Raw genomic sequence first — 13,210 nt, 5'->3', positions numbered from 1 at the left:
TATCCTTCTCTGTCTTGGGTTTCCCAGCTTCCCTGTGTGATATGTGTCCCTGCTGCAGGCTGCCGGGAGGATGAATCAATACAGGGTGTCCAGGGGCACCCAGCACAGTGCCTGCAGAGAGGGATGGCCCCAGGTTCCAGAGTGCCCTGCAGCGCTGACCCCCACGAACAGGCTGGAGCTATGCAGGAAAGGCCACGGGTGCCCTACCTTTCTCGGCTCCGGCCTGGTCGTGCTTCTCAAAGAGCAGGTAGCGGGGGCTCTCGGGGAGAAAAGGCAGGGTCACCAGCTGGACCAAGGCAGGGACAGCGATCACTCCAAACAGGTATGGCCAGGTGCTCTCCTGAAGGGAGAAAGAGGAGGCCGATGAATGGCTGTGGCCTTCAGTCATCCGGCTGCGGGTGGGCCCCTGGGCCAAGCGGTGTCAGCTCTGTGCAGAAGACCCTCCAGCACCAGTGGGATCCCCACGAACAAAGGCTGAGAGAGGGAACGGACGCTGGTTTAGCACCAGCCCCACGGGTCTGGCATTGTCCACGCACGAGGTCGGTCCATTCTCAGAACCACCTGTGAGGTGGTGACCTGTGAGATTTAGGGGGACCAAGACCACTCAGGGATATCAGAGCTGACCAATGCCAGGACTCTGGGAGGGCATCATGGTGAGCCTGAACGGGCTCCACTCCTTCCTGGTCGTGTGGCCCCGGAAACCATGCCCGTGGCCCCTCGAAATCTCGGTCTCTTCACCTGTGGGACGGGGACAGCCACGGCCACCTTGCAGCTTGTCCCGAGAGTGCAATCGGATAGCACTTGGGCTGTGGGGCCTGGTGCACAGCAGGTGCACAGAAGAAACTGCTGTCTCCATTGATGCCAGTCCCCAGACGCCTCCCAGGCCGGAGAGACCCCACCCAGGCTGGTCCTGTCCCAGGACACACGGGGAAGGTAGTGGCTGGAGCTTCCCTGATTCCCGCGGGTGAGCGTGGTGGGGCTGGCGGGGATTCTTCCCGGTCCGGGGCCAGGGAAAGCAAGCAGGGCCCTACAGCCTGAGCTACACAAGGGGCATCTGGGCCACTGGGAGCAGCGCCAGTCGCCTTAACGCCGCTGAAGCGCAGCAGCGGCTGTTCCTAGATGATTAAGGCAGCTTCTTCCTGAGCCGCTTTGTTTTTCAACTCGTTTACCAAGGAAGCTCTCCCCATGCCTCTGCTGGAAGAGAATGCCAATGGGAGGCAGTTCTGATGGAGAGAAAGCAAAATGCTCAATGCCAAATTCTTGACATGCTTTATTTCCTTAGAAAGAGAAAGGAGACCAGCAAGGAGGCACGTTCACCTGAAGAGACTTTGCAAGATGGGCCAAGGGAGGCTCAGCCGGCTTCAGGTCAGGTCCTACTGGAAGCATGTCCCTGGGGTCCCGAGCACCCTTGGGGACAGAATCCCCTCTAGTGTTCTCCCAGGGCTGGCTCCCTACAGAGGCCCTTGAGGCCAGAGGCCCCGGTTAGTTCTCAGTCCCCGAATCACAAGAGGGTGCAGCAGGTGGGGACCCCTGGAGCACAGAGCAGGCCAAGTGGCTGGAGAAGGACTATGACCAGGTCCTGATCTTCAAGGGACCTTCGATCCTACCGCCCTCTCTGTGTAAAATAGCAATTTATGTTCACAAAACTCCTCTGATGTCACCACCGCCCTGAGGGAACCTCCAGGCCAATGTCAGCTCTGGGTTTGGTGAGAACTCGGGGTGAGAGACAAGACCGGGTTGGGGGTGGGGCAAAAGGCAGACTAGTGGTGATGGGGGGGGGAGGGGAGGACTGCCAGAGGGAGCTGGGATGGTCAGGGACTGCCCACAGGTATGGGCTTCCAATATTTTGGATTAGAAAAGAGCCACGGCCATGCAACTTTGTGAACACACTAAAAACCACTTTAAAAGGATGGATTTTACAGTAGGTGAGTTATATCTCAATTTTTTTGAAAGACCAAGGAACAAAGAAAAATGATGTACACATAAGTAGAATTTTGGCTATGCCTTTTTTGGTGTGAGTATGTTGTTGTTGATTCTGTTTTTCCTTCGAGTTTACCTGCTGTCTCAGTAACAGCAAACACAGAAAGCTTGTGGGGGGGGGGGGCAGGTGCGGTGGGAAGACAGGGCAATTAACCCAATTAAGCTCCTATTAATGTGCCAGGCGTGGCGTGGGCTTGTCACACAATTGTCTCATTTCGCCTCCCAGCAGCCAGAGAGGCCAGAGCTGTTGCTGCACGTTCGAGATGTGAAGACAGAAAAGCCCACACGGAGGCCTGCCAGCCAGGAGGTGCAGAGAAGGAAGTAGCCAAGCCCTTCCCCTAGCATCTAAAGAGAGGCGACCTTCCAGGGTAAGATCCTTGGAGCTGCGGAAGGGCGGAAGGAGAGGAGCTGGAAGGGCAGATCTGGAGTAGGAATAGCACCTACGACTGTGCAGAGGCCTGATCCACCCGGATTCACTGGGAAACGAGAACCGCAGTGGGAATGTAGGGCCAGGGGATGCTAGAGACACGGGAGTACAGACACTGGAGGCTGGTCATGGGCGGTCTGCAGCCATTCCCTGGCACTTGGACGTGGCTCTGAGGACATCCAGGAGCTGTGCAAGGGTCTGCACACCCAAATGGGATGCACACCCTCCACTTCCTTGCATCCACAGTCCGGCATTTCTGTCACGCTGTCAGTGAGTGCACGGAGTGGATTTCTAGTATTACTGACAAGCCAAGTCTCTGGTATAGCCTGGGATCCGTGATGTCGTAAATGGAAGGACGTGTAGAATCTTTCCTAAGGACATGGCTGCGCTCTGGTCTCTACCTCCAGAGAAAAGCAGGTATTACTGACCTCAGGGCGGGTGACCCCTAGCTTGGGATGCTAACAGTGTTTGCAGCGGGGAAGGAGAAGGGCAGGAATATTCAGAGTAGAGCTCGGGCGACATTTTACTCAGGGAGGGCCGAGCCTAGCCAACAGTGGAGTTCATGAACTCAGTGCCTACAAAATCCCAAATCCCATAGCCGTCTGACCTTGAATTCTGCCTCGATCCCCAGTTCTCTGTGGCCCTTGGCAACCTGACTGCTTATGCTTCAGTCTTCCTGTCTGTACAATGGGGATAACACTAATGCCTCTTCACAGGTTGTCAGGAGGGTTACGTGAGCTAATAGATTTATCAAGTGCCCAGCACAGGACCCTGTGCGCTGCAAGCATTCAACAGACAAGAGTGGTCTTTATCATGGACTGTGGTGAGAAGCACATTACGTAGATTATCTCCCTGAATTTCCACAATAGCCCTCTGAGGTACAGACCAGGATCACGCTCATGTTACAGAAATATTCACTGCAGCACAGAGAGGTTAAGTGGTTCATTGAAGCCACAATCCCATCACAGAGCCATGACTAAACAATAGGTCTTGGGCCCAAGAATCTAAGTTCTAATCCACGAAGCCTGACCACAGGTGCCTCAGTCACCGGCGGGGGGGGGGGGGGGGGGCAGGGGGAGTGGGGGGAGCACGAGGCTTCCCGACCCAGGGGATCTGATCTTCTTCCATTGCTTCAGGCCAAAGAATCCTCAGTGGCCCTCCACGGTGCTCTTGGGCATTTGGTCCCTGCACAGAGCCAAGGACTCAGCATTTCACACCACACTTAGAGGGCAGAGACCGTGCCCAGTACAGAGTATCTACAGGAGAAACACATGAGTATGGGAAGTGGCTTTTGTACGCACTGGTCACCTTCACACAGACCCCCTTGGCAAGAGCAGAGGACAGCCTCTAACTTTCTTTGTTAGAAACTGTTCAAAACAGAAGGCATGTTTTAAATTTTTTAATGTTCATTTATTTATTTGGAGAGAGAGAAAGAGAGATCAAGCAGGGGAGGGGCAGAGAGAGAGGGAAAGAGAGAGAATCCCAAGCAGGCTCCATGCTGCCAGTGCAGAGCCCGATGCAGGGCTTGAACTCACAGACCATGAGATCATGACTTGAGCCGAAATCATGAGTGGGCCACTTAACCGACTGAGCCACCCAGGCACCCCGAGAAGGCGTGTTGTAAAGAATATGTATCACTCGCCTAGCACAGGACCACGAGGGGCTACGGAAAGTCAATCTCAGATGAGTCTTTGTAATGCCGGTTAGGGCCTCCTGCGTTCCATAGAGCACAAGGTCAGAGTTCTTACACCTGCTCATTTCACTCGGGAGGAGAGAAAAATGCATCATCTTGTCGGCCAGGGTGACTTTCAATTCCCTCTCAGGTAAAGTGAGTGGGTCACACAATAACCCAACGACCGTGTTCTTGAATCTGCAAGGTTTCCTTTGTAAAACAGACCTCCTGGTCACATTGCCCGTGAGCTGTCGATGACTTCAGGCCTTTCCATAAACAATATCCTCCCAGACTCTGATACGACTGCACAAAATGTTGAGTAGAGTTGGAACCAGTGACCTTACCCCAAGTCAAGTTCTTCTGAAGGACATCACTGTGTGCCCTCCATGTGCAGACGAGCAGGACAGGGACAGTGACACTGGCAGGCACACATGCCACCAATGAGACAGGCTCCCGGGGCCACAACTCAGTGCTTCTGGCAGCAAGAAGGGGAAGAAGGAAGCCTGTCCCACAAAGCCAGCCAGGGATGAAATGAAGTATTTTTCTATTTCATCATATTTAGCATCTGATGATGGTAATGGCTAAATGTTTATGGAGCATTCCATGTCCCAAGCTCCACACTCGGTGCTCCACAAATACAACACGTGTTAAAGATACACAATTCATGATGCCGTCAAAGTACAACCTGGTTTTTATCTCCTACGTTTCTTTAAAGTTTAATTGGTGGGGGGGGGGGGGGGCGCCTGGGTGGCTCAGTTGGCTAAGCGTCTGACTTCAGCTCAGGTCATGATCTCACGGTTTGTGAGTTTCAGCCCCACATCGGGCTCTGTGCTGACAGCTCGGAGCCTGGAGCCTGCTTGGGATTCTGTGTCTCCCTCTCTCTCTTCCCCTCCCCCCACTCATGCTCTCTCTCTTAAAAATAAATAAACATTAAACATTTAAAAAAATAATAAAGTTTAATTGGCGAGGGGTGCTCTTCTCTGCCCCACCCCGGGGCCTCAACCTTAGGAGATAGTCTCGGGGTGACAGTTTCAAAATAACAATCAAAATCAACCTGAGTGAACGGCAGGTTTTCCGTCTCCTAGTCCAAGCCTGCTCTGGACTTGGAGCCACGGTGGAAAGAATTGGAGGAAAGGGGGTTGGGAGGGGGAGGCGGGGAGGGGGCTGCTTCTCATTTCCCTCCCTCTCCTTTCTTCCCTCTGCCACTTCCGGCCAGTGTGCTCTCCCTCCGGTCCATCCCTGGGACCACCCCTCCCCGTGGAGTTCCTCTGACCCAGGAATTTGCATCTCCTCTGCAGCCAGGAGGAATCCAGGGTCAAGGCTACCGTGTGCTGTCGTGAAAGCTGCACCGGTACTGGTACTGAAATCCAGCCCGCGCTGGTCTCCAAGCTAAGGGCCCACGGAGCAGGCTTACTAATTACGCCTCTCATTTTCTGTATTACTGATGCTTTGGCATCTTGGGTCCTTACTGATCCTGTAGGTTTCCCCTTCCCGTCATAGTAAACAACTTGCCTGACAGCATGTCTTTCCCTTGCAAACCAACCAGAGCCCACGCCCCCAGTGACTTCCTTTATCCAACTGTCACACATAAGCTCATGTTCTTCCCACCCTAAGTTACCGGAAGGTCAGATACCAGACACCCAGACAGCCCCTGCGGCCCAGAGCTGGCCTGAGATCATTCAAACCATGCAGTCCTAAACTTGTTCCAGCTGCCTACCCTGCCCTGCCCATTCCTTGATGCAGAAACCACAACAAAGCTCAGGCCTTGTTCTCCCCTCCCTCCTGCTTCCTGATGGACCCCGGTGCCCGCCCTGTGTGGCCCTGCATGGGGTGGCACCGGAATGGTGAATAACAAACTCTTCTTCCAAAAGCAGCGGCCACATGTCTGTCACCTCAGCATAGCCGATAAAAGCCAATCCCAGGTACGTTTTGGGGGCAGCGGGGCCACCCCTCCCCCAGACACACGCAGGTTCTTGCTGCAGGCGACCGCACGCTTCGCTCTGAGCCCCCGGCCCTTCCAGGCCACCTCTCCTGGTTCTCCTCCAGCTTCCTTGAGCACCTGGGGACGTGAGCCCAGCCTTTTTTCTATCTCCAGGACTTCCCCTAGGACGATGGGTCTTAAACTTAGCTGTGCATTGGAATCCCCTGGAGAGATTTAAAAACTGCTCATGCCCATTGTCTCCCACACTTGGAGATTTGAGGCTGGCTGGTCTGGGAGTGTGGCCTGGGTGCCAGGCCATCTCCAGATGGCCCCAGGGGCAGTGAGAGCCACTGGCCTTGGGTCTCCCCTCTATCCACTGGCAGTGGATGGCGGTGCAGGACCCAGAACTGAGGGGCTCATTCTCCAACGGCCAGGAGTGTGGTTGGCTGTTGACCTTGGAGGATGCTTTTTCCACCGAGGCTGCCCACCCCTCCCCAGGAGCAACCTGCATGCAGGGGCTGGCTGATGTGGGGACGCATAGGCCTGCCTGTCCTCCTCTGTCTGGAAATGGAACAATCGAGGGGCCCTCCAGGTCCAGAGCCAGGCCTGGATCCCTGTATGACTGAGGGCAGCTCACCTTCCCCGTCTGCTGAGTTTGACTCCCTCACTCTCTGGCAGGGGTTGAGCTGAACACACTTCCCCATCAGCTTCCTGCCCACCAACGTCCATCTCAGGGTCTCTTTGCCAGGACACCCAACCCAATCCCACCTGTGGACCCAATGCCTCCAAAGGTCCACGTCCAGCCCTCGTCTCTGCCTGGGGCTCCTCTCATGGCCAGTCGCCTGGGGGCAGCGCCACTGATAACTCTTGGTTCCACGTCCGAGCACAGGGGCTGTCACCTCCCGGCCCACCCAGGCCTACCCCTGGATGCCCACCTGTCCAGGAACCCAATTCAGGAACCTAGTCTCTCCACGCCTGCCGTTGACCCTCAGCTGCCATCTGACTGGCTGCCTGCCCTATGTCCCCGTTGGCTGTTTCTCAACCTTCCTCACACGCATTCTGCGCCTTCCTCCTTGCTAGGACTGGCCTTGGGGCACATTCTTCCCCCGGTTCGCCTGGATTCCTGCAGCAGAATCTCAACTGTGCCCAAACCCTCCGCATTCCGTTCCATCCCTCACAGCCTCAGTGATCCTTCTGGAAAGTGGATGTGGTGTTCTAAGTTACTTCTCTAAGACCATCCAGTGGCTTCCCTCTGCCCTGAGGGTCAAGCCCAAATCTCTTAGCTGGGAATCCCAAACCCTGTCTAATAAGAACCCTGCTATGACGCCAGCCTTGCCTTGGGCTGGACAGAGGTCCATGCGCCTCGGCTCTGCTCCTGCAGATCGGTGAGCCTCCCTGATTCTAAGAGCTGATGCCACGCCCTTGAATGTGCTGTTCCCTTTCCCGGGAATGCCTCCGCCTTACTGTCTACCCTTCCAAGTTTAGCATTCCCACCCATAGATAACATCTCTACCAGGTACAGAATCCCATGAGAGCATTTGTTAACTCATGTAGCAATGGATTTCTTTCCGGGTGTTTCTCTCTGACTAGACCAGCTCCTCGGGCCCTTCCCCTGCCGTGTTCTTTCATGTTTCGGCCCAGTGCCTGGGCATGGCAGGTGTCCAGTTAAAGCTTGCTGACTGAGCGCTGGGTAGGGTGAATGGCGCAGGTCAGTGATGGTGCTGCGAGAGACGGAGACGGTGAAATAACACACATCTCTGCTTTTAAAGTACTTTATTTAGCTATCATTATTATTTTAAACTTATTTATTTATTTTGAGAGAGAGAGAGATTGAAAGAGAGAGATCGATTGAGAGATTGAGAACATGTGCGAACAGGGAGGCGCAGACAGAGAGAGGGAGACAGAGAATCTTAAGCGGGCTCTGCGCTCTCACTGCAGAGGCTCAAACGCACGAACTGTGAGATGATGACCTGAGCTAAAATCAAGAGTTGGACACTTCACCGACTGAGCCACTGAGGTGGCCCATTTATATTTTTTTAATGCTCCAACTTCTCAAATGGCATCCTATTAAAGGGCTGAAATACCATAAGTAATATTCCCCTTTGAGGTACTATTATAATTTCCAGACTATAAAGGGGAAAACTGAGGCCCAGAAAGGTCAGGCAATTCATGCACAGTCCACATGAGAAATTGAGGGGTGCAGGCGAATGAGAGCCTGGCTCTTCTGATTCCTGCATGGGGCTCCTTACGTGACATTATTCCCAGCAGGACGCAGTTCTCAGAGCAAAGCGATACCACATCACCTTCCCTCATGGAGGCTTCTAGGTGAATAGAGAATTTATATGCAGATCATATTAGCTACGACCAGTCCTGCTTCCCCCCAGAGAGTACTACACGGAAGTCATCAGAGATCACTCAAGCTGAACTCCAATGGCTCCTACTATTACCAAAACATCATGAGGACCCCGTCAAGGCAAGACGCCAGAGCAAGCATCAGCCATCCCATAAGGAGAAACAGTGCGGAAACTGGTGTTCACCTTCAGAAGGGATGCCGACTGAGACCTGCGAATACCCCTTGCTTGTCGAGCTGGGTTTCACAAGGGAATCAGCATCAGTCAACAAACGTGCATGGAATCCTTTGACCACGCCATCCCCATAGCCACCTTTCAGAGAGGGAGGGACCCTGCCGGCCGCAGCTTTGCAGAGCCCTGGGGCGGGGAGCCTGTGCCCAGCTGTGTCTACACTGCCTTGCGACAGGTTTGTCTATTACCATCTCCACTCTAGTCCGTGCAGAAATCAATACCACCTGGCCCTGCAGAGCACAATCCAGCCATTAAAACGGTTCAATTCATTGTGGCAAACGTATGTTCTAGAAATCACTATTTTTTGTATGTATTCAGGTTCTGATTCTATGTCAACAGAACAATAATGGGGATCTTAAGAACATGGGCTTTGCGAGTCCCCTTGCATTTTCCTGTGTGAGAAATAATGCTGAAATTATCTTCCAAGGACACACTTACCCTACTCTCAGCAAGCTGCTGTGAGTTCCAGGTGTGAGGGAAGGACTTGAGCAGTGACCCATAGCGGCTTTTCGAGCCATGCTAGATCCCCGCCCCTTTTCCTACAACATTTTTCTGCTTTTCAAAGGGTTCAGTTGTCCTCTGCCTTGTGTAGTTCTCAAACAATCTAATTGGAAAGTAAGGTCAGAAGCTATGATTCTGACCAAGCATTTTACTGATAAGGATACTGAGGTGATCCTGTAGCAAAATCTTCCATAAAATCAAGATGGTCCCTTCTCCATTTTAGACAGAGAAATCCTTGCAGTTTTTAAAGGTTGTTGACCCGCAGAGGACCTTCCCGGGCCAACCCTCAGTAAGAGACAGGCACCAAGCACGTTGGAATTTGCTGGGTGCTTCATACACAGTAACTTCATCCTCCCAATACCCTTGCCTTCATCCGCATTTTACCGTTGAGGACACTGAGGCATGGAGAAGTTAGGTGATGCAACCACAGTCACACATCTTATAAATGGCTGAGCTGGGACTGACCCCAGGCAGCGTGGTACCCAGCATGGTTCTCTTAACCCCTACACTTTTCTCGTGGACAGACAGGACACTCCTTTGCTGAGGCAGACCACATCCCTGACTTTACATTTACAGAGACTGTCCTTCTCTTTCCCCGGGGAATTAGGTCACCGCCATTCTTTCCTAAATAAAACTCCCTGGACTTGAAGCCCATTATTAATCCCCTTCGTCAGGCTTCCGTGGTTCCAGCTGAGTCATTCTGGTTTCTGAGTTTCATTGTTCAGATCCATTCACACCATGGCTTTGTCTATTACCACCTCCACATCCCTCACTGTGGGTCATCTGCCATCAGATAGTATCCTCCAAATACAACTCAAGAAAGGAAGATGAATGGGGTTTGTTCTAAGGCTTTAAACTAAAAGGCAGCTGATAGAATGGGAGAAGATATTTGCAAATGACACACGGGATAAAGGGTTAGTATCCAAAATCTCTAAAGAGCTTATCAAACTCAATACCCAAAAAGCAAATAATTCAGTGAAGAAATGGGCAGAAGACATGAATAGATACTCTTCCAAAGAAGACATCCAGAGGGCCAACAGACATGTGAAAAGATGCTCAACATCACTCATCATCAAGGAAATACAAATCACAACCACAATGAGATACTACCTCACAGCTGTCAGAATGGCTAAAATTAACTATTCAGGAAACAACAGATGTTGGCAAGAATGTGGAGAAAGGGGAGCCCTTTTGCACTGCTGATGGGAATGCAAACTGGTGCAGCCGCTCTGGAAAACAGTGTGGAGGTTCCTCAAAAAGTTAAAAATAGAGCTACCCTATGACCCAGCAATTGCACTACTTGGTATTTATCCAAAGGATAAAACTGCTGATTCGAAGGGGCACATGTACACCAATGTTTATAGCAGCACTATCAACAATAGCTGAAGTATGGAAAGAGTCCAAATGTCCATCAACTGATGAATGGATAAAGAAGATGTGGTTTATATATACAATGGAATACTACTCAGAGATCAAAAAGAACAAAACCTTGCCATTTGCAATGATGTGGATGGAGCTAGAGTGTATTATGTTAAGCGAAATAAGTCAGTCAAAGACAAATACCGTATGATTCCACTCATATGTGGAATTTAAGAAACAAAAAAGGTGAACGTAGGGAAAAGAAGAAAAAGAAACCATGAGAGACTCTTAACTATAGAGAACTAACTGAGGAATGATGGAGGGAGGAGGGTAGGGAATAGGCTAAATGGGTGATGGGCATTAAGGGGGGCACCTGTTGGGATGAGCACTGGGTGTTACATGTAAGTGATGAGTCACTAAATTCTACTCCTGAAATCAGTATTACACTATATGTTAAGTAACTAGAATTTAAATAAAAATTTGAAACAACAAATAATAAAAGCATAAGGACATTGATGTGAATTGCACTTTCCTACTGATGACCTCAATTTGGGGCATATGTACAGTTGAGGCATGATTTTTAGCAGTCAGAGACCAGCCCCAGTTATCAAGAGCTCTGTGACCTTGGATGTCAGTCTTTGCCTTTCACAGCTCCATTCGGCTTTGGGGTTAGACCCAAATTCAAATTCAGGTTCTTTTACTTGCAAGCTATGGGGCTTTGAGCAAATGACTTATTCTCTCTGGAATCACAGTTGTCTCAGCCAGAAAATGAGAGTGGTAATGAAAACTTACTTTGTAGCGTTGCTATAAGGGTGATAGAGGTGATATCCTGAGCGTGGGCCTGGTACATATTTGGGAGCTAACAGATGTTGGTTATCTTTTCCCTTGGCTGTGGGAATGAATCCCCTGAGCCAGTCAGTATAGGTTACCCATCCTAATCAAACAATAGGCTGAGGTTAGATCTGCTGCCCCAAGAGTATGATTTGGTGTCTGGGCTGAGTGTATGGAACTCATGTCTCAGACCCAAGCAGGAAGTCTAGGAGTTGAGGCCCAGCAAAGCTGCTCTCAGAGGCCCCCATCTAATTTATTGGTCACTGCTCCTCCTTCTTCCCCCCCTTGGGGCCTCTGTCCAGCCATCTGGCACCTCTGCCCTGGACACAGACAGCCTGGTGGCCCTTTGTTGAGCCCACTGAGAAGGAGAATGGCGCCCCTCCACCTAAAGGGTGCCGTCTCCTTATCTGTGAGACACTAGGCTGCACTGCACCAGGCTACACACTCCCATCCCCTGTGCCCCTGAGTGCCCTTGACTCTACAAACACATGGGGTGTGAGGCTGGACTTCCAGAGCGATGCTAGGATTTCCTTCCCTTAACTTATTCACACTGTCATTCATTCTGTCCACGCACATGTCCTGAAGGGCAGGGCAGGTCTGAGGACAGTAACAGCGGGAACAGAGTAGCAGATGGCAGGCCTGCACTCAGCTCCTCCCAAGGAATCTCGGCCATAGCTTGCTTGTCTCTGACATGCCCCCTGTTCATAAAGCTGTGGCCAGTGCATCCCAGCCCATCTGGCACCTGTCATACTCTGATAAGCAGAGGCTGTGCTCAGAATTTTTGTTTTTCACGAAGACAGGTCTTTTTCAGAACCTCACCTTTTCTTCTGATCTTTCAAATACCTTAAGTGCTAGAAGACCAAAGCCAAAGAAAATGCAGAGCTTTGAAACCAAAGGCCATTTGCTGGCACTGCTTCTTGTCACCAGCCACTCAGCACTGGGGTGTCCCTACTTCTAGGCTGTATGTGATTCAAGTGAGCTGGTGGGTGGCTGTGCCTGAGAGAAAAGGCTGGTTGGGCCAGTGAAGACCTAGCCAGTGCCAGCATAGCCCGTGTCCAGGAGTCTAAGGAGAGGCCACACCCTGTCATGGAAAGAAACTACCAGAATAAAGCTCATACTGTCTAGCTTGGCAATTCAAGGTGCTCCATGTGGCCACCACTGTCGCCTCAGCTCCTTTCTGGGTCCCTTCCCATCCCCAGCGATTTCAAGCTCTCTCAAAGAACTCCTGTTCTCTGACACCTCCGAGCCTTTGCACGTGCTGTTTCCATCCCCTGGAAACCCTTCGACTTCCCGTGGCCTGCCTGGTAAATTCTTGCTCCTTCCTTGCAAGCCTCCCTGTGGGGCCTGCCCCGACACCTGCAGGCCGAGTTATCAGCACTGAAAACACACTGACTGCACGCAAAAGCATCTGCAGGCCTGGGGTCTAGGATGTGGGAGCTGGGAGTCTCAGGCTGAGGGGTCTGGCTGCCCTGAGCCAGAGACCCTGAATCGCCTGGGAAGGCGGTGGGTTAATGACAGAGGCCACAAACTCTGAAGCCATGATGCCTGCATTCCTGTTCCAGCTCTGCTGCTCTTTGGCAGAGAAACCTTGGGTAAGTTACTTCAATTCTCTGTGCAGCAGTTTCCTCATCTGCAAAATGGGATCGATGCCAATCAATTGTACCTACTCAGCAGGGTGGTTACGATTAAATAGGTCAGTATGTGTAAAGCGCCTGGAATGTATCTGGCATGGAGTTGGTGTCATGCACACGTTTGGTATTATCACGATCATTACTGTTACTCGTGACTGGTGCATCTCTGAGCGAGTCATTGCCTCTGGCCACGGTTTCCTCATCAGCCCACTGAGAACACTGGCTATGCCAGCTCTGTTGTTCCTTCTAGATATAGCGGCTTCTAAATAAATATTTTGAGTGATGCCGCGGTATGCTTTTTGAAGC

General features: G+C 51.6%; 1 protein-coding gene across 3 annotated transcripts in view; it reads right to left on the bottom strand.

Moving 5' to 3' along the window:
* SLC2A9 (solute carrier family 2 member 9) overlaps positions 1–13,210 on the bottom strand; it is a 255,169-nt gene that overhangs the window by 118,014 nt on the left and 123,945 nt on the right. For all 3 annotated transcript variants that reach the window (XM_042936893.1, XM_042936894.1, XM_042936895.1), the window contains one exon: positions 208–340. In XM_042936893.1, the coding sequence (XP_042792827.1) occupies positions 208–340 (133 nt within the window). The remainder of the gene's footprint in view (positions 1–207; positions 341–13,210) is intronic.

This window comes from Panthera leo, chromosome B1 (assembly GCF_018350215.1).
Source record: "Panthera leo isolate Ple1 chromosome B1, P.leo_Ple1_pat1.1, whole genome shotgun sequence".
NCBI classification, from domain to species: Eukaryota; Metazoa; Chordata; class Mammalia; order Carnivora; family Felidae; genus Panthera; species Panthera leo.
This window is presented reverse-complemented; position numbering and strand designations above follow the sequence as displayed.